The sequence below is a fragment of the Molossus molossus genome, unplaced genomic scaffold (genome assembly GCF_014108415.1).
Source record: "Molossus molossus isolate mMolMol1 unplaced genomic scaffold, mMolMol1.p scaffold_m16_p_15, whole genome shotgun sequence".
Lineage (NCBI taxonomy): Eukaryota > Metazoa > Chordata > Mammalia > Chiroptera > Molossidae > Molossus > Molossus molossus.
The window spans coordinates 74,836,966-74,859,999 of NW_023425350.1; the positions used below are offsets into that span (position 1 = coordinate 74,836,966).

Consider the following 23,034-nt stretch of genomic DNA (forward strand, 5'->3'; position numbering starts at 1 on the left):
ATAATGAACATAACAGCCTGAGGAATAGGGTAGACCCAGAGACGTGGAAGTAGGGTACAGACTGACAACCCTCAGCAGAGGGAGAGGTGTGGGGAGGGAAGCGATAAACCACAGAACTTAAATGCATGTACGCATAACCAATGGACATGAGCAACAAAGCTGGGAATGGGGGGGGGGGGTGTCAATGGGGAAAAAAAGGAGAAACACCTGTAACAAAAATAATAAAAATGAAAAAAATAAAATGGAAAGAAAAAATAAAATTAAAGAAAAAAAATGTGTATAAATATAGATATATGTAGATATATAGAAATGGATATCAGCCCCACCAGTGCAGCTCAGTGGATTGAGCATAGTCCTGCAGCCTGAGAGACGGAGGTTGTATTCCCAGTTAGGGCACATGCCCAGGTTGTGGGCTCAATCCCCAGTAGGGGGAGTACAGGAGGCAGCTGATCAATGTTTCTTTCATAGATGTTTCTCTCTGTCTCTAAAAAAAAGTATATACTTTTTATTGACTCACATTTTAAAATAGATGTATCAGTCCTAGCTGGTGTGGCTCAGTGGTTAGAGGGTTGACCCAGGCACCAAAGGGTCATGGGTTCAATTCCTGGTGGGTGATGCAGCAGGCACCTGGGTTGCAGGTTGGATCCTGGCCCCCAGTGGGAGTGCAGGTGGGAGGCAATCAGTTGACATCGATGTTTCTCTCTCCCTCCCTCCTACTCTTTAAAAAAGAAAATCAATTGAAAAAATATCCTCGGGCGAGGATTAACAAAAAATATATATATCAAGCAGTTTATATTTATAGAGTTCTTACTATTCTTATTTAAAAAAAAAAAAAAGAATCCAGCACAGGGCAAAGCTGCTCACAGAGTACTTTTCTGTTAACAGTAGAGGCCTCAACTGTACTTCACGTCCCTCATTGACCTTCCCTGGGCCATTTCCTTACTGGTCATTTGGTTCAAGACCTTTCCATGTTTTACCCAAGTATTTTGAGTTTTAAATTAAAAAAAAAAATTTTTTTTCTTTATTGATTTTCTCAGAGAGGAAGGGAGAGGGAGAGAAACATGGATGAGAGAGAACATCAATTGGCCACCTCCTGAATGCCCCCCACTGGAGATTTTGCCCACAACCTGGGCAAGTGCCCTGACTGGGAATTCAACTGGCAACCTCTTGGTTCATGGGTTGATACTCAACCACCGAGCCACACTGGCCTGGTCAAATACTTGAGTTTTAAACAAACGCATAGCTACTGTGACTTCACTAATTCCTGCTTATTTCTGGTCTGCAAATGTTACTTTCTCCAGCTGGTCTGCCTCTACCATCTGACTAGGTTAAGTCAAGGTTATGAGAGCTACATGCTCCTCCCCAAGGGCAGCCAGTATTTACCTATGGTGGGAAGTTCATTCATTCAAGTATTTCCTGTATTGAGTGCCTGCAATGTATCAGGCCCTGTTCTAGTGCTGGGACTACATGGAAATAAGAAAGTCTCTGCTCTTCTGAAGCTTAGGTTCTAGTATGGGGACAATAGGGAATGCATAAATTGTATTTTAATATCTGGTAGTAAGTGCTATGGAGAAAAGACAAGAGGAGACAGGCATTGGGACCTTGCTGTTTTATGTGGGGTGATCTAGGAAGGCACTTCCAAGGAGGTAACATTTGAATAGGCCTACACCAAGCAAGGAGGTGAATCGCTGCGGGCAGAATGTTCCAGGCAGAGGAGACAGCAAATCCAAGGGTCCTTATGTGACTATCTCCCTGAAGGGGTCTTCCTCACTAAACTCACTGTGGGGTTGGTGGCATCTGGCGTGCAGCAGAGGCTTTAACGTGCAAGAGATGGATGGATGACATTTACGCTTCCCACCTCCATACAACTTTTTGCACTTATTTCCTTTATCTGGAATGTCCCCTCTGCCTACCCAAGTGTCACCCTTCCGTTAAACAGCCCCCTCCCCACTCCCTGACTTGGCAGCTCTGTTAAGCCTGCTTTGCTTGAGCCCCTGGCCTCAGCACAATCACATGCCATGGCCACGGCACCTATGGGCTCTGGAGTAGATGCAGTGAGGTCACTCAGGTGGGCTCCTTGGGGATGAGCACTCCCACTTTGAGACCAGGAGGCAGCTGCTCATTATAAAATAATATGATCCTATTTTTGGATCAAGCTCCTTTCTCCTTCAACCCCCAGGGGAGGGCGGGGGCAACCAGCACATTCCAACTGCCCCCTCCAGCACCTACAGGTAGAAGATCCTGTAGTGTCCATTTTATAGGACTCCTAGTTGGGGCAACTGAGCACATTTGTTATGTATGTCTAACATCTCTTGTGAGGACAGCCTTGATTATATATATTTTGTAAATTACATTTCTGCTTCCTGTTTACTGCTAAACAGTCCCAGAATACTTGCCCCTTGCCCTGACACAAATGACAGCCAGTTACAGTCACTTCTATTTCTATGACAGGTACTAAATATTGACTGAACTCAAATACGCAAATTGTAGACTCACCAATATTACACATTTCATTTTTTATTACCAATCAAAAATAAATTCCATATATTGTTTAGCAAATATTATCATTGTTTTGTGACAAAAGACACAAGAGTCATAACAACAAAACTCCCCGAGAGTCAAACTCATAACAATGCCAAAATAAATCACAAATATATACAAATTAAAATCTTATGCAAAATAAATACGAGTTACTTGCTATGATGGCTGTGACCTGCCTACCCATTTGGAGGCCATCTGCGATGGTCTCCCTTACACAGGAAGACATGCAGGAATGGGCCAGTTCCAGAGTAGAGCTCAGCCCAGGAACCAGAGGTTGGAATAGGAAGTGAAAAATTGCACTGGGAGGAGGAAGTCATCGGACCAGTAATATTTGGAAATAATTACGACCCTTTGCAAGAAGTGATTATAAATGGGGAAGGGGAGGGAGAGGTGGGGGAAGAGGGACCATCTGTTCATAGTAACTGTGTACAGAGAGGTAGCATGGAAGTGTGTGCACCCGCTTTTACTTCACACACACTTGGTTCAGGCCAGTGTGCTTGGCCCTGCCTGGTACTCGGGTCTCAAGAACACAGCTTTGCAAGCTTCCATGTGGACGCAGAAAGCAAGCTGTACCTGTAGAAAACTAATGGGTCTCCCCCCACCCCCCAGGGAACAAAGGTCCAGTGTCTTTTCTCCTTCTGGCTGAGAACCCATGGGTGTCACCACCTCTCTCCAAACTTTTAGGAATAAATTCTGTGACTGGCCAGGGGCAGGCATACTTGGTGCAAAACATTTCCTGGTCCCAAGACTTGGGGTTCTCTAGGCACCTGAAAAGCAGAGAACTTGAGGAAAGGAGTGAATAGATAATACTCAGGTGGAAGGCCTGCTGAGTCTCCCTTGCCTGATCTTGGGCCCCAGCAACCGTTCACCTGACAAAAGGGCCAACACGGACCTTGGTCCTGCAGCCTCCCCAGCAGTGGGAAGCCTGGAGCTGTGCAGCAGGGCCTGATTCAGCCCCAGGGAAAAGGTGCTGGGGCAGGATTTCCTGTGGATGTGGAGCTCTGTACCACCAGCTTCAGCACAGGCCTGATGACATCTCACACTAGGATTACAGACATGGGGGAAATGTGGCTGCCAGTTGTGTGCCTTTGAGGTGGAAACCTTTCCTGGGATCTGAAAGTGTACAAACAGGGTAGGTAAGGCTCAGCCACGGAGGAAACGGTTGGCTTCCTACACGTCCTCTGTTTTCAATCCCCAAGAGGCCTTGGGGCTTGGATTAGAAGTGGGGAGTCTGGAAAGCAGAGTTCAAGAGTCAGACTGGACTTTGGTTGTGGGGTGGGAAGGAGATAGTATTACTTGCTAACAATGCAGATACCCATGACCAGATTCCCTCCTGGAACCAAAAGGAGTATCACAGACAAGCCACCTTTAATGCAGATGCTGTCCAACCCAGAGGGAAGCCTTTGGTAAAAATGAGGGCCGCTTGGGGAGCAGGGTGAGCAATCTGAAAGGTGGGAGACCCTGCCTAACACATCAAAGCAGCCCCATTACAAGGGAACAGTTGTCCAAAGGGGCAGATATGAGGCAAACCAATGGGGATGAGGGTGAGAGTCCTCAGTGGCCCCATCTCACCAGGAGAACCCATCAGCAGAGTTCTCAGAAATTCCTGGATCCGGCGAGTGACAGAAACAGGGCTACTCCTCTCTAGCTGGGAGCATCATGTCCCTGATCACAATTCTCCAGAATCCCTCAGCCTCAGTGCACATGTCCAGGCAGTTGTTCTCAATGCTATTCAGTTCTTTGCTTCCTGGGAAGCGCTATCTTCCTCCCAAAAGAAAATCCTCCTCCAGCAGGCCACTGGGACCCATCTCTGGAGGACAAGGAGGAGGAAGAGTGGGCTCCCTGAGTCAGGGACCGAGCCAGAAGGTCGTGGCTGGGAGCAGATTATGGCTATTGCTTCCCGGGGTGAGAAACCCTACCCCTTTCAAAGTTTTTATGGAAAAAAAATTTTTTTTAAATAAAGTTCCTTAACTCTGTCTTCCCTTCCCCATTCCCTTCCTCAAATGATATTTCAAAAGAGGAGCAATAAGCCTAGTTTAGAAAGTCTCCAGTAAGAAAACAGCCTTGCTTGTGGTAGTTGCCCACCACCCCAGAGTCCAGGGCTGGGCAGCCACCATTTCCCAGCTGCTCGCCGGTCCCTGTCAAAGGCCAGCTTCCCTGCAGCCTGGGGGGCCACCTGGCTGCTCAGTAAGACAGTCTGTTTGCAGCCCATCTGGCCTGATAGGCTCCTTCTCTTCAGGTGGGCCCACTGGGGCGGCCCCCGCGGAGCTGGCGGGGGGCCCCGGGCCCTCCTGTCAGATGGCGCTCTCAGGGGAAGCTTTGCGCAATGTAGCATTGCGTTCGTTGAGGAGAGTTGTGGTCTCATCCACCACAGACAGCTCAGGCTTCTCCGCCAAGCTCTCCGTACAGATGTTGCACCCATCCAGGGGAAACTGAGGGCAGTTCTCCATCCGTGAGGCCAGCAGCCCATTCTGGTACTGTTGCCGGGTGATCTGCAAGAGGGAGGAAAGAGGGTCACTAAGAGCAGGAGCTGGGAGGCCAATCCTACCAGTGACCTGAGGAAGCAGGACAGGCAGGACAGGGGCTGTACTCCAGAAGCGAGGATATAAGCAGGGAGAGTCTTCAGAAACCCGTCAAAAGAATAAGCAGCAAAAGTAAGGAGGACACTCGTGTCAGGCCTGTGTTCTGGGTGGTAGAGGAAAGAAAGAGTTGATGATTCCTGAGGCAGTGATCCAAACACCTAGACCGAGGCCGCAGGAAGCACTCACCTTAATGTACTGAAGGTCCATGAGTGCCCGGACACTGAAGTCAGAGATGTACTGGCCTAACGGGTTGCTGCCACCAGCCAAGGGGACTGTGCTCGGGATATCTGTGCGGTCCGGGTAACTGAGGGAGGCCGAGCGGCTCAGGGAGGTGGGGTGCGATGGGGAGCGGTCTGTGGGAAGAGAGAGGCTATCAGGCCCCAAGCCACCCTGGACTGTGGTGCCCTCACAGCCTTTTGTCTAACCTTGTTCTATGGACGCCCAGGAGATGCTGCCCCCACCGGGAATAGGAACACTTCTTAAGGACAATCAGAAGCCCCTACTGCAGAAGCTCTAACCTCATCAAAGCACACGAGTTAGTTTGTTTAGCAGTGTTGTGCAGTAACTATTAAAAAGTCTAACAAAACAAAACAGAAAACAAAAACCAAAGACTCAGAAAGTTTATGGCTACAAAACCCAAACAAGTGAGCAGTCAAGGGCAGCACGATGGTTACCCTTGTGTGGCAGCCGCTCTCCTGGTCTCAGTACTAGCTCATGTCAATGGACAAAAACCGCATACCTTTAAATTACATTAAAAGAAAGATTACACAGTTTGCACTCTCATCGCTCGCTCTCTCTCTCTCTCTCTCTCTCTCACACACACACATGCACACGCACACACACACCCCTCAACATAACACCCTGCTCATAACTAAAAGTGCTCTTAAGAGGTCAAACATTTGTTCTGCAAATGACCTGTTCTGTGTGGACAGTCCTACCCACTGGTGTCTGCTGAGCTTCAGCCAGCCTAATAGGGTTCTGGGGGCAGCATGTTCCTTTCCCAGGAATTAGAGGCCCCAGAACTCCAGGCTTCCCATTCCCAGCTAGTCCAAGTCCTCTCTCCTCAGAGGCAAAGCCAGGACAGTGTTGGCAGTGCCTCTCCCCGCCACCAGGGGCAGCACAGGCCTCATTCCTTTGTAACCAGGGAAGCAGGATGACTCAACTACAAACCAGGAAGGAACACACTCCTTATTTTGAAAAAGAAACTGCACACATTATTGTGTATCATTAACTCTTGTTTTTGTAAATACTTAGAAAACAATGAAATCCACAAAGAAGTTAATTGTGAAGGCATGCTGGCTTCTTTCAAACAAACAGGAAGTAGACTAAGCTGATATATTTAGTTAAGTACTAAGTTACTAACTACCAAGTTAGTTGTCCTAACAAATAGCTCAGTGAAGAGAGTAAACATCGGGTGACTTAATGACCAATGGAACTTTAACTAAGTGAGGCTGAATCATCTTTGAGCTTCAGTCAGAAAACAAGGAAAATACAGTCTGGATATTTATGATTGCGTAGTGTACAATCACTGGTGGATCATGTGCCTGTATCATTTATTCTAAACTAAACACCTCGGATTAAGTTCTGGAAGAAAACAAATACTGGGGATATCAATATTTCACATTCACTGGAGCACCTGAGGTCTTGCTTCCTGAAGGCCACTGTCATCAGTTTAGTTCAAATAAACTCATAAAATTTTTTTTTTAAATTTCACCTTAATTATTTGGATCATAGAATGCTTTTAATTAATGCTTATTAACATGCCAGAACAGGAAATGAATTTAAAACCAACACAGATTGGTGACATGGCCTATTAAAAATAGAGGCCCTAGCCCTGGCCGGTTTGGCTCAGCGGTTAGAGCGTCGGCCTGCGGTCCTGAGAGACCCGGGTTCGGTTCCCGCTAAGGGCACGTACCTTGGTTGCAGTTTGTCCCCGGCCCTGGTCGGTTGTGCGGGTGGCAGCCACTCGATGTGTTCCTTTCACATCGATGTTTCTCTCTCTCTGTTCCTCTCTCTCCCTCCCACTCTACCTGAACAAAAAATGGAAAAATATCCTCGGGTGAGGATAAAAAAAAAAAAATAAAAAAAATAAAAATAGAGGCCCTAGCCCTGGCTGGTGTTGCTCAGTGGTTAGAACGTCAGTCGGCACACCAAAGGTTCTCGGGTTTGATACCTGGACAAGGTCATACCTGGGTTGCAGGTTCGATCCCTGGCCTTGGTCAGGGCATGTGCAGGAGGCAACAGATCAATGTGTCTGTCTCATGTCGATGTTTTTCACTCTTTCTCTCTCTCCCCCACTCCCTCCCTCTCTCCCTTCTACTCTAACAATCAACAGAAAAAATATCCTCTAGTGAGTATTAACAAAAATATTTAAAAATTGAGGCCCTAAAAAGAAAATACAACAAAATATGAAGCATTTGTTTCTGAATAATGAAATTATAAGGCTTCCTAATTTTCTTAAGACTCTTTTCTATTTTTCCAATAAGCTGTGTTTCTTTTGTGATTAAAACAATATATGTAAACAAAAGAAGGGATCTTTAATTTGGTAACTCCATTTCTAAAAAATATTCTAAGGACAACCTCAAACACAGAAAATACTTTCCTAAAAAGGCTCACACCATGGTACCATTCAGCACACAGACCCCATGAACATGCGCAGGGGTTGCAGGTGAAAGCACATCTGCCTGTGGGCTCCGTCGGCTCTAACTAGGAAGCTGACGGACAAGCGCCTCTGGTCCCATACTACGTAAAAACATCAACATTCAAGCCATGTATTCACAGCTCCTGGTGAGATGTGAGACAAGAAAGTGCAGAAGAGGAAGAGGGAGACTGGTCAGTGAAGGCCAATGGTCCATCTGTTCTCATCAGACACCCCTGCTTAAAGGCCATCACCGGCTTCCTGCTTCTCATCACAGCCAAAAGTTGGTTGTGTCTGAAAGGGACCAGTGACTTCTCAGTCACCTTTAACAGTGTTTACAAGAGGAGCAATAGTAAAGTGCGCTTTGGTACAGTTTAGAAGAAAAAACCAGACGCAGGAATATTAAGTGGGAAACAGTTGACAGCTGTGCTAAACTTTTAGGCCTGAGGGGGCTCAGGAGCTTCTCTAAGTTATGCACTGAGACTAGAGCTCGTCGCTCGTCATGCTCTTACCCTCCTTAGGCTCGCCAGGCCAGGCCAGGCTTCTGGGGATGAGGCCAGCATTCCCCACCACCTGCCGCCTTGGAACATGGGGGAAAGGGATCCTGCCAGTGCGTAGGAATGAGTCTGGCTAGCACAGTCCCCACCAGTCCTGGGACAGGGCTCAGGAGTGTAGCATACCAAAGGCCAGAACAGCATATGGTATTTGGCCTTTTCCTAAATATTCAGAATATCACATTTTAGTTGTAAAAGAGAAAAAACAAATAATAATTGTGCTCTAACTAAAGATTTATATCAATCGATTCCCTCCCTGGTCCCAAGAATTCTAAGAAGTGCACACATGAGGAGACCAGGACTCGGGGAGGGTAAATCAGCCACAGAATCATTTCACTAGTGGCTGTGGAGGCAGCACTCACACAGGACAGTCAGACTGGCTGCGCGGCTACCTGCCCAGCGACCTGCCCAGCCGCTGCCTGCCCCGGCAGGAAGACACGAGAACTCACACAATGAAAAGCAAAGCCTGTGAAGAAAGGTTGAATTTTTTCGAGAAAGCTGATAAGATGACAAATCTGTGAGCGGCTGATTAGGGGCTGAACAGTTGGGCTCATCTGGCCTGGCTGGAAGCAACCCTCCATCCCAGCCTATCATCTAAGTGTGTGTGCACGCGCGTGTGTGCGCGAGCATGTGCACACGTGCACATGCACATACCTTCTCAAAGACTGAAGAACCTTCAGAGAAGCCCTTCCAAGACCAGAGCAAAGCCACCCAGTAATTGAGCCCCAGGCCAAGCTGGCCCTCAAGTGTGAACAGGTAGGGAGCCCCAGTGCCTCCTGGGACAGGTTAATGCAGCTGCGGTGTGTGGGCTCAGACAACAGGTGGCAGTGCAAAGTCTCTAGCCATGCCATGTTACCTGAGAGCCAGGAGAGCAGGGAGTTCCGCTTGCCAGGCGGACACCCGACCTGGGTTGAACGCACTGGAGCAAAAGAGGAAAAGGTCAGTGGTGGGTGGGATACAGCACAGGAGGCAGGAGGCAGGACATGGAGCCACAGGAATGGGCTGGAGAAGCAGACTTGCTGTCCAGGGCAGTGAGGGAGCACAGTGGAAAAGGAGACATGGCTTTGATAGGGAGGGTGCTCGGAGCAGACCCATGAGCCCCGCTCAGAGAAGTGCAGTTGCTGACAGAATGGGTCCAGTGCTCCCACAGTGAATCCAGAGCCCCCAGAAATCCTTTCTCTTCCGGCCACTCCAAATGGGAACTGAGGGCCTCCAAGTCAAGGGACAGAGCCCAGGACCATGATCCAGCCTCTGAGGCATTGCTGCAGAGAGTGACTGGAGGAAATGTCCCCCGACTGTGCGTCCTTCTGAACAAGATTTCCCCAAGTTGGACAGCAAGAGGTGCACTCAGGAGGGGCAGAGAAGTCCTCCCCGGAGCTGCCAACTGTCCAAAACCCAGCTCTGGAGCCTGTCCCTCCTCTTCCCCTTTCCCCTCCCTCACAAGCTGGCTCATGCTTGCGGGAGCAGAGCTGTGTCAACAGGCATGGGTGCCCTGGTCCCTACACGGGGTCCTCTTTGTCAAAGGACAACAACAGGCACAGCCAAGGCTCCCAGGAGCTGCAGCACCCGCCTCACCTTGTAGCCTGTCCCCCAGCACCAAAGTGGACTTCCACTCTCCCACCCACGGCCACCTGGACCCCTCTCGAGGCTTGGAGGAGTCCCACAATGAGTGAGGAGCTGCACTGGTCCCTTTCGCAAAGAGCACCTGAGCCACCCAGGACTGTAGAAGCAGAGGACACTGGGGTCGCAAAGAGGCCCTTCCTTGGTCTTGCTATAACCTCACTTAGAGGTTGTCCAGTACCCTCTTTGCCCCCCAAGTCCCTTTATTTCATCACACCAGACCCTTAACCAAGAAGCAGCAGCTAAGCCCCAAGAAACCAAACCTGTCTGCAACCTGCCCTGGCCTGGCTCCCAACCTTGAGCACTTTGGATGCCCTCACCCCCATCTGTTGGTTCCCTTCTCCCAGTCTCCACAGGCAAGGCTCTGTAGCCTCCCTCCACATGCCTACTTTCCCAACTCTTCGCCTGCCGTGAGGGCAGGGAGGGCCACCATGGCCCGCTGGCCCAGTCTGCCATCGTACTCCCCTGCTCAAAGGCCATTAACAGCGTCCTGCTTCCTATCCCAACCAAACCCACAGACTTCTAGGGCTCCCAACTCATCCTCACTCCCAATCTCCCTCCCCTCTGGCAGGCTGGCATCCCACCACCTCAGGACACACTCTCAGCGCCCTCCAGGCCTTTGCTCAGAATCCCACCATCCCCCCACCCTGTCCTCTGAATACTGTCCAAAGGAACAAGTCACTCTGCTCTTCGGGCCACCTCCTCTAGGCCCCAGCCCTATCTGGTCTCCCGCTCCTCACACGACCTGGGTCAAGAGCTATCTAGATGCGGATGTTGGGGGCCACCCACTGGAGGGCAGCACAGGTGCAGCCCAGTGACTCACCAGAGGGGGACGAGGACAGGGCCATGGTCCCGTAGTATGAGAAGGCACCTGTCTCAAATTTCATGTTCTCCTTCCCAGCCTCCACCTCCACCTTGCCCTGAAAGAACACAGGGTTAGGGTTATAGAGTAAGAAGCAAGAAACAAACAAACAAGGCAAGAGGAAGACACGGGGGGTGACGGCTCTGTGAGCCCAAGGAAGAGCTCAGGGGCCCAGGCCTGAGGGCTGCAGGCGGCTGCTCGGAAGAGAATGGGCAATGCGAGCACGGCATGGAGCAGCACGGAGCAGCAGTGAGGAAAGCAGGGTGGCAGGCGCTCACCTGCAGGATGAGGATGAAGTAGTCGGCCGCCTTATTCCGGGTGTACAGATAGTGGTGGATATAGTGTTTGTTGTGCTCATCAAACTTGAGTTCCTGAATGACATCTGGGTACTTGAGCAGCCGAAGCAGGATCTTCTCTGATATCAGAGAGGGGCTAAACTGGGGGACCTCTGCAGGCGGAGAGAGGGGAACTTCACATTGGGACACAGTCACTGCAGCACAGGGACAGCTCCCTCACTGCCAGGCCCTTGCCTTTGGTTCTGAGGGAAGGGAGAGCCCTGGGCTCCAGACTGGTCAGACTGGAGTCTGTCTGCCTGTTGGGCTTGAATGGTAGCTCCTGCACCACCAGGGCATGACCTTGGGCAAGTTACTTAACCTGTATCTCAGTTTCCTCACCTGTAAAATGGGGATTAAACACTTCATAGAGTAGTTGAAAGTAGTTAAACGGACAATGCAGGTAAAGCACTTAGATACATTCTTGGCACATGGAAAGTGCTTGATGAATGTTATTATCATGATCATTACCAACATCATCCATACCGTGGCAGAAAGAATAAAGAAGGAATTACTGAAGTCAGACTGGGGGAGGGGGAGAGAGTAGGCAGTTATCTTTCCAATCCATGGCCCAGGTCCCCAAGGGAGCCGTGAATCGGGTGAGAAGAGATATGACGTTGATCTACAGGTCACGTCTCACAGTGAAGTCCAACACACGCAGGCAGAGGGGAGGTGGGAGAGACAAGAAAAGAGCTGGATGCAGGCTCCTCAGAGGGGATGAGCCAGGTAAGGGCCACGTACTGTACCTGGGCAGGCACACAGCATGTGCAAGGGCCTCCTTCTCCCTCCCACTCCATGAGCATCGATGGGCCCATCTCAGGTCCTCTCAGGGCTTATTTCAAAACTAACAATGCTTTCTAGAAGTCTGCAACAGGGCAAGCAAAGTGCAGGGCACGCCCAGGAATGTGGGAGCCGCATTGCCCATCAGAGGCAGAGTGCTTCCCTGCACTTGGCATCTGTGTAGCTTCGTCCATGAGGGGAGTAGCCAGGGGCCCAGTCCTTCTCCCTCTGTGCCTGTCCCACCAACAGTGAAGGCCCTCCTCTCGCTCTTACCCGTGGACAGAAAGCGGTGAGCAGCCAGAAGTAGCTGAGGTGAAATTTTCACCTTGAGTTCATTGTCAGTATCCTTGAAGGCTGAGAAGTCCCGTTTATTCTTCTCAGTTACCCGTTTCCGGCTTCGGTTGTCAGCTGCAAGAGAACAAATCGAGCTGAGCACCCTGTCCCACAGGGGACTCGGGGACAGGCTGGACCCCACAGCTCCCGCTCGGCAATCCCTCCCTGCATGCAGAAGCAGCAGTGCCTGGGCCAGAGCAGGTCCCTGAGAGGCCAAGGGGAACCAAGGCAGCCTCTGCTCTCTGCTCCAAGCGACATGCTCCCAGGTGGCCCCAGCCTGTGTCCCTGCACTGTGGCCTTCACACCCAGGACAGCAGATGTCAGGCCTGAGTGGGAAAGGGGCTCTGGGCCCGTGGGGAGGGTGGACTCACTGTACATATCTGACTCGTCCAGGATCTCAGATTTGATGATCTCTTCAATGACATCCTCCAGGGTGACCAGGCCCAGGACCTCGTAGAATGGGTCCCCTTCACCCTCATTGTTCACTTTCTGCACGATGGCCAGGTGGGATTTCCCTGGGGGACAATGCAATGAGTCAGACAAGAGCAAAGGAACCAATCATGAGACTCCTCCACCAAAATGTTAACACACTTGGTGTCATGAGTCACTGGGGTGGGGCCAGGGGTGGTTTTTTTCCCCTTTTCTGTATTTCCTTAAGTTTCTATAACAAATGGATACTATTTTTATAAAAAGGAAAATCAAAAGGTTTTTTGGTGGGGTTTTGTTGTTGTTGTTGTTAATCTTTACCCGAGTATATTTTTTCCACTGATTTTTTTTTAGATAGACCAGAAGGGAGGGAGGGAGAGAAACATTGATGTGAGAGAGATACATGGATTGGTTGCTTCCCAAATGACCCTGTCCGGGGCTGAGGAAACCTACAACCCAGGTATGTGCCCTTGACTGGGAATCGAACCCTTGACCCTTCGGTCCTCAGGCCAACACCCTAACTGCTGAGCCAAACCAGCCAGGGCCCAAAGTATTTTTTAATGTCAAGGCATTAAGGACCATTGGCTTAAATAGAATGGAAATGGCAAGGTCCTCCTTGGGAATGAAAGACCCACACTGATAACCTGTAGATAGAGAAGCCATATGTCATAGACAGGTGAGTACTAGCTGGACAAGGGGCTCCTTAGAGGGTGCCCACTTTCCATGGGGGTTCAAGGGCTATTCCCAATACTTCACCCAGCTTCTTGGCAGAGCTGCCCTGCAAGTACCCTGGAGCCATGACACCATCCAAGGCAAAGGCTCTGCATTCCCAAAGCCATTAACAAATTAGCCCAGTGTAATTAGGCCAGGCAGGCACTATAATTAGAGAAAGACCACCCTTTCAACCTAAAGCAAGAGAAAGTTAAAAGGGGGTTAGGGGAAAACCTTCCGCGGAAGCTTTGTGGGGTGACTGGGTTTCCCAGTCCCTTCTGGGTCCCCACCCTGCTGTTACACCGCTGACCCCAGTGTGTAACAGTAGGAGACAATGCACAAGGGCTTGGCCCATACTACAGGCTGAACAGACGGTGTGCCCCACACAGAGGGATACAGATTTGGAGCAACCTCAGGGAGAAAGCCCCGGGAGAACTGTGAAGGTCAAGTCAGGTCTCCTCACAGCTTCCCCTTCACAATCCAGTCTTAGGGCCTCACTCCAAGGACGTCCCTGGAGAGAACGTTTTCCAGATCTCTTAAGGCCACAGCAAATACCCCAACCCCAGCATGAACTCCTAGGAGCCTCTTAGGGAAAACAGAAATGCCAGTTCTCACAGCCAGCATTTGAAAAACCAAAGTAAGCCCTAGCAGTTAGAGCGTTGGCCTTTGGACCAAAGAGTTTCCGGTTCGAGTCTGGTCAAGGGCACATACCTCGACTGCAGTTTGGACCCTGATGGGAGGCAATCAATTGATGTGTCTCTCTCACATCGATATTTCCCTCTCTCTCTCCCTCTCACTCCCTCCCTCCCTCTCTCCCTTCTTTCCTCCCTCCCACTCTATCTGAAAATCAATGGAAAAATATCCTCTAGTGAGAATTTTAAAAAAAAGAAAAAGAAAGTAAAAAGTATCTGAGTACACCCATGTGACGGGGGGAATAGTATCCTATGAAACATTCTCACACACATAGTGTTGGTCACTACAAAACACTTATTTCCAGCTTGGAGTTGTGGTCAAAGCACTTTTTGCCCTTGCCAGTATGGCTCAGTAGATAGAGCACAGGCCCACACAATGAAGCGTCGAGGATTCGATTCCCAGTCAAGGGCACATGCCTGCATTGCGGGTTTGATCCCCAACCCCTTTTGGGGCGTGTGCAGGGGGCAACTGATCAATGTGTCTCTCACATTGATGTTCCCCACCCATGCACCCACCCAATGGAAAAAATATCCTCAGGTGAAGATTAACAAAAACAACAACAAAAAACAGTTTCAGTACCTTGCTAGACAGAACCATCATGGCTAGACTCAATTAAAGATTTCCCTGTGTCTTCCAGAGATGAGCCAACGAGAGCAAGATTTGCCAGGGTCCTCAAGCAGTAGCCAGTCAGGACCTGGAGCCTGCCCACTTTGCCCGGGGAGGGCTGCCCCTCCAGGAGAACCCTCTAGAGAAAAACAGGGCTCTGAGGGGCCTGGGGCAGCCAGCTTACTGTCACCAGACAGGAATCAGAGTTAAAGCAGGTAGATTTACCACATTCCAGACTGGCACACTCTAGAAGCCTGGTGATGCCCAGTGCTGGAGGAGACAGACAGGCCCTCACAGGCTCTCTGGTTGGTGGGCAGGAAAACGAGCACATTTCAGGAGGCCAATTTGGCAGTACGTCTCAAAACAAAGTGTCCCTAACCTAGGCCTCAGAAATTCCACTTGTAACTCATCCTATGGATGTAATGGTCACTAAAGCAGAAAGACACAAAAGCAAAGGGGGTCGTTAAAATATTTTTTCGGCGCCGCCACCGCCCTACAGAACGGGTGGGCTGCGCAGTTGGGTCCTCTCCCCTCAGAAGATTTGCTAAGGAGAAGCTGAAGCCAAGGAGCAGCCGCTGGTGCGGGTCCCCGGGGGCCAATGGCTACCAGAGCGAACGCCACGCCGCTGGACTTCCCAAGTAAGAAGTGGAAGAGCCGCTGGAACCAAGACACAATGGAACAGAAAACGGTGATTCCAGGAATGCCTACAGTCATCCCCCCTGAACGTACTCGGGAACAAGAAAGAGCTTCTTATACAGGTCCCCTTCCCCTGAGCCAATCTACACTCGTGAGGGCAAGTGGCTTAGCACCCGGGAGTTCCGCACTCACAGAAAGCTGGAAGAGGAGTGGCATAACCTCATCACAGAAATGGTTGCTCTCAACCCTGATTTCAAGCCACCTGCAGATTACAAACCTCCAGCAACACGTATGAGAGATAAAGTAATCATTCCACAAGATGAGTAACCAGAAATCAACTTTGTGGGGCTGCTAACTGGGCCAAGAGGAAACACACTGAAGAACATAGAGAAGGAGTGTAATGCCAAGATAATGATCCAGCGGAAAGGGTCTGTGAAAGAAGGGAAAGTTGGATGCAAAGATGGCCAGATGTTGCCAAGAGAAGATGAGCCACTTCATGCCCTAGTTATCGCCAATACTGTGGAGAATGTGAAGAAAGCAGTAGAACAAGGAAGAAACATACTGAAGCAGGGTATTGAGACCCCTGAGGACCAGAATGATCTACGGAAGATGCAACTTCAAGAGTTGGCTCGCTTGATGGGACCCTTCGGGAAGATGATAACAGGATCTTAAGACCCTGGCAGAGCTCAGAGACCCGTAGCATTACCAACACCACAGTGTGTACCAAGTGTGGAGGAGCTGGCCACATTGCTTCCGATGGCAAATTCCAAAGGCCTGGTGATCCCGTCAGCTCAGGATAAAGCACGATGGATCAAGAGTATTTGTTCCTCATGGCTGAACTGGGTGAAGCGCCATGCCAGCATCTGTGGGCTTCAGCTCTGGGCCTGCTAGCACACCTCTGGCCTGTGTACCTTGGTCTGCTGCTCCTGCCAACAACCCACCTCCACTGTCTCTCATGTCCACCACCCAGAGCCGCCCACCCTGGATGAATTCTGGCCCTTCAGAGTGTCGGCCCTACCATGGCATGCATGGAGGTGGTCCTGGTGGTCCTGGTGGCCACAGCTTCCCATACCCGTTACCCAGCCTGACAGGTGGGCATGGTGAACATCCCATGCAGCACAACCCTAATGGACCCCCACCCCCTTGGATGCAGCCTCCACCACCACCGATGAACTAGGGCCCCTACCCACCTGGGCACCATGGCCCTTCTCTAATGGATCAGTACCTGGGAAGTACTGGGCTCTGGGGTCTATTGCCTGCATTAAGGAAAAGGTATGATGCCGCCACCTATGGGCATGATGCCGCCCCCGCCCCCTTTCTGGTCCTCTTCCCCCATGGCAACAGTGGCAACAGCAGCCTCAACCACTCCTCCGCCCAGCAGCAGTATAGTTTCCAGTACCCCTTTGCCATGGCAGCAAAATACGACGACTACCACCTCGAGCACTGGCACAGGGTCCATCCCGCCATGGCAACAATAGTAGGTGGCTGCCGCAGCTTCTCCAGAAGCCCCTCAGATGCAAAGGCAACCCCACCATGGTGCCCCTGGCCCCCCCACCCCCCACCCCCCGCGTCCAGCCGCCTCCACCACCTGGTTCCATAGTATGCCCTGCCCCCCACCTCCCATGGACCCTTCTAACTTTATCACCATGGTGGGCATGGGGGTGGCAGGCATGCCACCCTTTGGGATGCCTCCAGCTCCCCCACCACCTCTACCACAGAACTAGACAGTTTTTTAAGAAAATATATATTATATATAGGGGAAAAAAAGAAAAAAACATTCTTTTCACAGCCAGAGACAATCTAAATCAATACCAGTGGAACAGGAGTGCCAAACAGGGGTTATTGCTGCCTGTGGAGCGACAGCAGGGCCGGAGGAATGATACGTGGGAGGAACCCGAGACAGGCCGTCAGCGGAAGAGTAAGTGATGGGACTGAATATATGGTGCCATCTGTCTGCATAGAAATAGGGGTGGTGTGGGGGGCCTTGAACTGTCTGGAAGAGGTAACAGTGGTCACCTTTGGGGGGGCTTTTGAAGTTGGGGGGCTATTATCACTTACTCTATACTCTTTCATATTGTCCTATTTGACGGGCATGTTTTACTTCAGGCTCAGCTTCAATAATTTGAGAAAAATGTTCCCCCATGAAACCTCCAATCAACCCACAGCCAAAAGTTACACTAGGCCTCCCCAGGAAAGGCTGTGGCTCCTCAAAAAGACAGAAATATCCCTCCTGTGAGTGAAATGAGCTGATTCCTTGAGCTGGATTAGGGTCTCGTTTCTGAGGCTCCTTTATCTGTGGACCCCACTGGTATTTGTGGCACTGTCTTAGTGGCAGCACCATCAAGATGAGTACCTTGTAGATATGCAGACCTGGGGCACTGCCCAGTCACTCATGCTCTGCACCCTAAAGAGCCTGACGCACTGGTGCTGACTGTGGCTGGTGGGTTGGGGCCACACACAAAGGACCAGTTAGTCAAACCTCTGCTGACCCAGCCACTAACCCCTGGACTGTGTTTGCCTTTTCTAATTTGTCTGCCTGGGGGGAGAGGGAGGCATTTTTTTTTTTTAATCTTAGCAAAATGTTCCCCTTTGCAAAGTCAACAATGACTTCCCATGGTGGGGGTCTCCTGCTCAGGCTGCAGCCACTGATAAGGGGCCACTCTCTCCCTCTTCCAGGAAATCTCCTGGTGCTTCTTGACCTCAGGGCCTGTTCTGTCCTCTTAACGCAGGAGGGTCCCAGGACTCTGTTCTTGTATCCTCATGACTTTATTTTTTAATTCTCACCCAAGGATATTTTTCCATTGACTTTTCAGATAAAGGGTGGGGGAGACATCGATGTGAGAGAGAGACATCAACTGGCTGCCTCCTGCAAGGACGCTGACTGGGGCTGGGGATCAAACCTGCAACTGAGGTATGTGCCCTTAACCGGAAATCGAACCTGAGACTCCTTGGTCCAAGGGCCGATGCTCTAACCACTGAGCCAAACCAGCCAGGGCTGCCTCACGACTTTATTTTATTTATTTTATTTTTTTATCCTCACCCGAGAACATTTTTCCATTTTTTGTTCAGATAGAGTGGGAGGAAGAGAGAGAGAGAGAAACATCGACATGAAAGGAACACATCTAGTGGCTGCCACCCACACGACCCATCCAGGGCCAGGGACAAACTGCAACCGGGGTACGCGCCCTTAGCGGGAACCAAACCCAGGTCTCTCTGGACCACAGGCTGACGCTCTAACCACTGAGCCAAACCCGCCAGGGCTACTGCCTCATGACTTTAAATACAAACTATAAGTCAAGACGTGTCAAGCAAATATTTGCAGCTCAGTGCTATTCTGTGCCCTCCAGACTCCTATATCCAACTGCTTGCTGACAGCTAGATCCACGTGAATGTCTAACACCTTGTACCGCTCAAAACCAAACTCTTCCCCTTCACCCAGCCTTCCCCACCTCCCTCTATCCAGCTGATCAGTGCAGGAGAGAACACTGTCTCCTCTACTTCTCCACCCTTCTACATCCAACCCTCTCAGCAGGTCTGTCAGCTCTGCCTGCAAGGGGCATCCAGAATCTTCCCTCCTCGGACAGCCGGCACTGCTAATGTCTTTTTTGGGCCACATGCGGCTCCTTCTCACCCAGAGAGTAGAAAAGAACTCTCATCATTTCCCTGCTTCATCCTGGACCCCGAGTCTACTCTCAACACAGCAGCAAAGGGGACCCCTGACAGGGAAGTCAGGTCACCTCATGCTTCACTCCATGCACAAGCCACACTCCTCAGTGGCCAGGTCCCAAAGCCCCTGAGGCTGATCCCTCTCCCATCTCCTACTCCTGTCTCCAGTGCAGTAAGCCTCAGCCTCCTTGCTGTTCCTCAAACACATAAGGCTGATCCCTTTACCTGGCTGCTCCTCCCCTACACATCTGCATAGTTCGTCCTCCTCCCTTTAGGTCTTTGTGAACAAGTGTCACCCTCTTAGTAAGGGCCTCACGGACAACCACCTCCCATCTAGCACCCCTAGCTGGTCATCAGTTTATTCCATAAAATAAATCATATAACATGCTTATTCACTTTATTTATGGTTTATAGACCCTCTTCTCCAATTACATGTGAGCCCATTACAGCAAGGGCTTCAGTCTGTGTTCTCCAAACTCAGAACAGTGAGTGGCACACAGTAAGTGTTTAGGGAATGCGTGTGGGGAATGAGTTCATTCAATGGGGATGTTGAAAGGGATGGAGACCAGAGAAAGGATTATTTTGAATTTTAGTAATTTAAGAAGTATCTGTAATTCAGAAATTACTGTTAATTCATTTACCATTTAAAATAAGAGAATCAACTTAGGACTTACATGTTTATGATTCTCATTGTATGGAATTTAAATCTGACATAATGAGTTTCCTCATTTTCTTATTTGTGCCCATTCAATTGGATAACTGGATTTTGGAGGTGGTTAGGATAAGAAATGAAACATGAAAATTTAAATAATACATCTACCCCAAAAGTTGACAATCCCACATTTTTCAAAGCAGTCTTTATTCAAAGAAAAAAAGACTGAGGAAATATAGCTAAATGTTCATATTTGACTGATCCATATGAAATTGCTGATATTCTAATATTTTTGACCAACAAAAATAACAATTTCCTATGATTTGATTTCACAGTATGGGGGGTTCAGAATGGTTTTTGTTTTCTTTTTTATACTTTTCTGAGTAAAAATTCCAAAATTTCCATAATCAATAGCATACATTTTATCATCAAAAAGATAACATACATTAAAGTAACTGTTAAAAGACTCTCATACTCCAGGACTTGGGGCTTCCTTAGCCTTTAATACAAGCTCCACTAAGAACCTGGCTGTGGGAAAGGAGTACCTTGAAGCTGCTGTCCCTCGGTCTCCTCTGGGCCACACTAGCTACCAGCTTGCCCATCACGTCCTTTGTCTCCCAGCCAGGTCTCCTCCCAGGTTTGGAAACTGCACACGAGGTTTCTAGAAACCCTAGAGGGGCTGGGCAGACCAGACAGCAAGCCCAAGCTCCTCCACTGCGCTCTCTCACTTGGAACAGGGGTAAGGATCAAGAAGACAAAGACGTGCATCCAGGCTTAACCTTGGTTGCCCCAGCCTGTGCCCCAGTTCTTCCTTTCCCAGAAATTGCACGGCTATGCGGGCTGCTTGTGCCATTGGCCGACTCCTGTCCGTGTCCCCCGGAGCAGGCTGCATGCAGCTCAGCCAGGCCTGCACCGTGACTTCGCTCTTCTCCATATCCCCCAGCCCTCTCCTCCCACCCCAAGCCAGGAGCACAGCAGATGCTGGATACATACAGGTGGTCTCCAGAAACCCCAGGAAACCCAGTCCCCATAAAAAGCTTTATCTCTACAAGACCATTAGAAGGACACATCACTAGGTGCTGGGTTTCAAAGTCCGCAAGGGCCCCCTCGAGGGCCCTACTCACCAGCTCTGGCTGCCTTTCTCATGGGTTAGATCCAAAGGCTCCAGATCATACAAGGGTTCCACCACCCAAGATGCTGTCAACAGCATCCTCTTCGATGGCCCTCCCAGCTAGTCCCTCTCAACATCCCAGGTCTGCCATTAGCTCTCAGGCCCTCCCATGGTGCCCTCCTTTCCTGGGAATTCCCCTCCTTTCTCCTCCCTCCACCCTGGCCACAGGCCACAGCAGGATTAAGTGACTATTAATAGTGCTGACCTCAACCAGCAGGAGGAGAGGGCCCAGCCCAGTCAGACACAGACAGGGCAGGAGAGGACCCAAGGGGACACAGAGCAGCAGGAGAAGAACCCTGCACAACCCTTCCACCCCATTCCCCTCAGCTCCAAGGTGGAAGGTGATCCCTCCCAGAGGGCCAGGCTGGGAGGGGCAGGAGGAAAATGTTTAATCAACAGCAATTTAAAAGAACACCAAGGCAGTCCTCCATTTTAACATAAAGTAATACATATTATCAGACCACAGTGCCTAAAACAGTGCAGTACTGGAGAAAACAAGAAAATTTCTTTCTTCAGGATTTGGTAGTATGTGTTGAAATGTAAAATGTGCAATATCTAGACTCAGGCAATATTCCACTTCTAGGAAAAAATCTTAAAAAAAATTTTTTTTTCTTTTTTGATTTTAGAGAGAAAGGAAGGGAGAGGGAGAAAGAGAAAAACATTGATGAGAAAGAACATTGATTGGCGGCCTCCTGCATGCCCCCACTGTGGATTTGGCCTACAACCTGGGCATGTGCCCTGACCAGGAATCAACCCGGCGACCTCCTGGTTCGTGGGTTGATGCCCAAACACTGAGACACACTGGCTGGGCGAAAAATCTTAATACAAAGGAAATACCCAAGCTAGTGTGCAAGGTGTGCCCAAGAGGGTCTGTCCAAGGTCATTTGTGACAGTTATTATAGCCACTGAAAGAGGCTGAGGCACAGAGATTTATTTAAAGAGATGGTGCTTGCTGTTTGTGTAAAGCAGAAAATTACAGAACAGGACAGTAGGAACAATTGATAGTAGTTACTTAGGCTTTGGCTTAATGCATTTTAAAATCAATATGTATTATTTTATTTTTTTTCCTTTCATAATCAGAAGAGATAAGAATGCTATCTTGTCCTGGCTGGGATGGCTCAATGGACTGAGTGCTGTCCCACAGACTGATAGGTCCCTGTTTGATTCCCAGTCAAGGCACATGCCCGGGTTTCAGGCTCCATCCCCAATAGAGGGCGTGCAGGAGGCAGTCCACTGATGTTTTTCTCTCACATCGCTGTTTCTCTCTCTCCCTTCCTCTCTCTCTAAAAAAAAAAAAAAAAAAATCAATAAAAAATATATTTTAAAAAAATGATATCTCATTTTGAGAGGGGAGAAAAGCAATATAGTTCATTGCTGACTTACTAGAAGAAAACGCAACAAAAAAAATCAAATTTTGAGTGGTAGAATAAGGGTGACTTTCATTTCTTAATCATTTTCCACTTCTCTCAAAGTTTCTACAATAAATATATTACTTTATTTTTACTTTCTAAGCTTTGTTCACCTCTCTGTGCAGCGTGCCATTGGTAGACGCCAGGTGAACTTAAAACTTCTCCCTTCTGTTGCTGGACACAATTGTTTCCAGTTTTTTCCTGTCCCTGTAAGTCTATCATTTCACCCATGTGAGATGACAATACATTTCAAGATGTATCCAGGTCAAAGGGTTCATTCATTGATGAATTTTTAAATTTATTTATTTATTTATTTATTTTTAAATTTAATTTTATTTTATCCTCACCCGAGGACATTTTTTTTATTTTTTATTCAGATAGAGTGGGGAGGGAGAGAGAGAGAAAGAAACATCGATGTGAAAGGGACACATCGAGTGGTTGCCACCCGCACGACCCAACCAGGGCCAGGGACAAACTGCAACCAAGGTACATGCCCTTAGCGGGAACCGAACCTGGGTCTCTCTGGACCGCAGGCCGACGCTCTAACTGCTGAGCTAAATCGACCAGGGCTAAATTTATTTTTATTTATTTTTAATTTTTATTTTTTATCCTCACCAGAGGACATTTTTCCATTTTTTATTCAGAGCAGGAGAGAGAAAGGGGAGAGAGAGAGAGAGAGAGGGAGAGAGAGAGAGAGTAAGAGAGAGAGAGAAAGAGAGAAATATCGACGTGAAAGAAACACATCGAGCAGCTGCCACCCGCACGACCCAACCAGGGCCAGGGACAAACTGCAACCGAGGTACGTGCCCTTAGCGATAACTG

At 49.3% G+C, this 23,034-nt stretch overlaps 1 protein-coding gene and 1 pseudogene across 2 annotated transcripts in view; one reads left to right on the forward strand and one right to left on the reverse strand.

Moving 5' to 3' along the window:
- Positions 1-2,510: 2,510 nt before the first annotated feature.
- CNNM4 (cyclin and CBS domain divalent metal cation transport mediator 4) overlaps positions 2,511-23,034 on the reverse strand; it is a 43,795-nt gene continuing 23,271 nt past the window's right edge. The window contains exons 2-7 of one of the 2 annotated variants that reach the window (XM_036262879.1): positions 12,614-12,757; positions 12,183-12,317; positions 11,076-11,245; positions 10,759-10,855; positions 5,310-5,476; positions 2,511-5,033 (exon numbers count right to left, since the gene is read on the reverse strand). In XM_036262879.1, the coding sequence (XP_036118772.1) occupies positions 4,836-5,033; positions 5,310-5,476; positions 10,759-10,855; positions 11,076-11,245; positions 12,183-12,317; positions 12,614-12,757 (911 nt within the window). In that variant the 3' untranslated portion in view covers positions 2,511-4,835. The remainder of the gene's footprint in view (positions 5,034-5,309; positions 5,477-10,758; positions 10,856-11,075; positions 11,246-12,182; positions 12,318-12,613; positions 12,758-23,034) is intronic. The other variant, XM_036262880.1, reaches the window with a different exon arrangement.
- On the forward strand, positions 15,277-17,038 carry LOC118630775 (annotated as a pseudogene).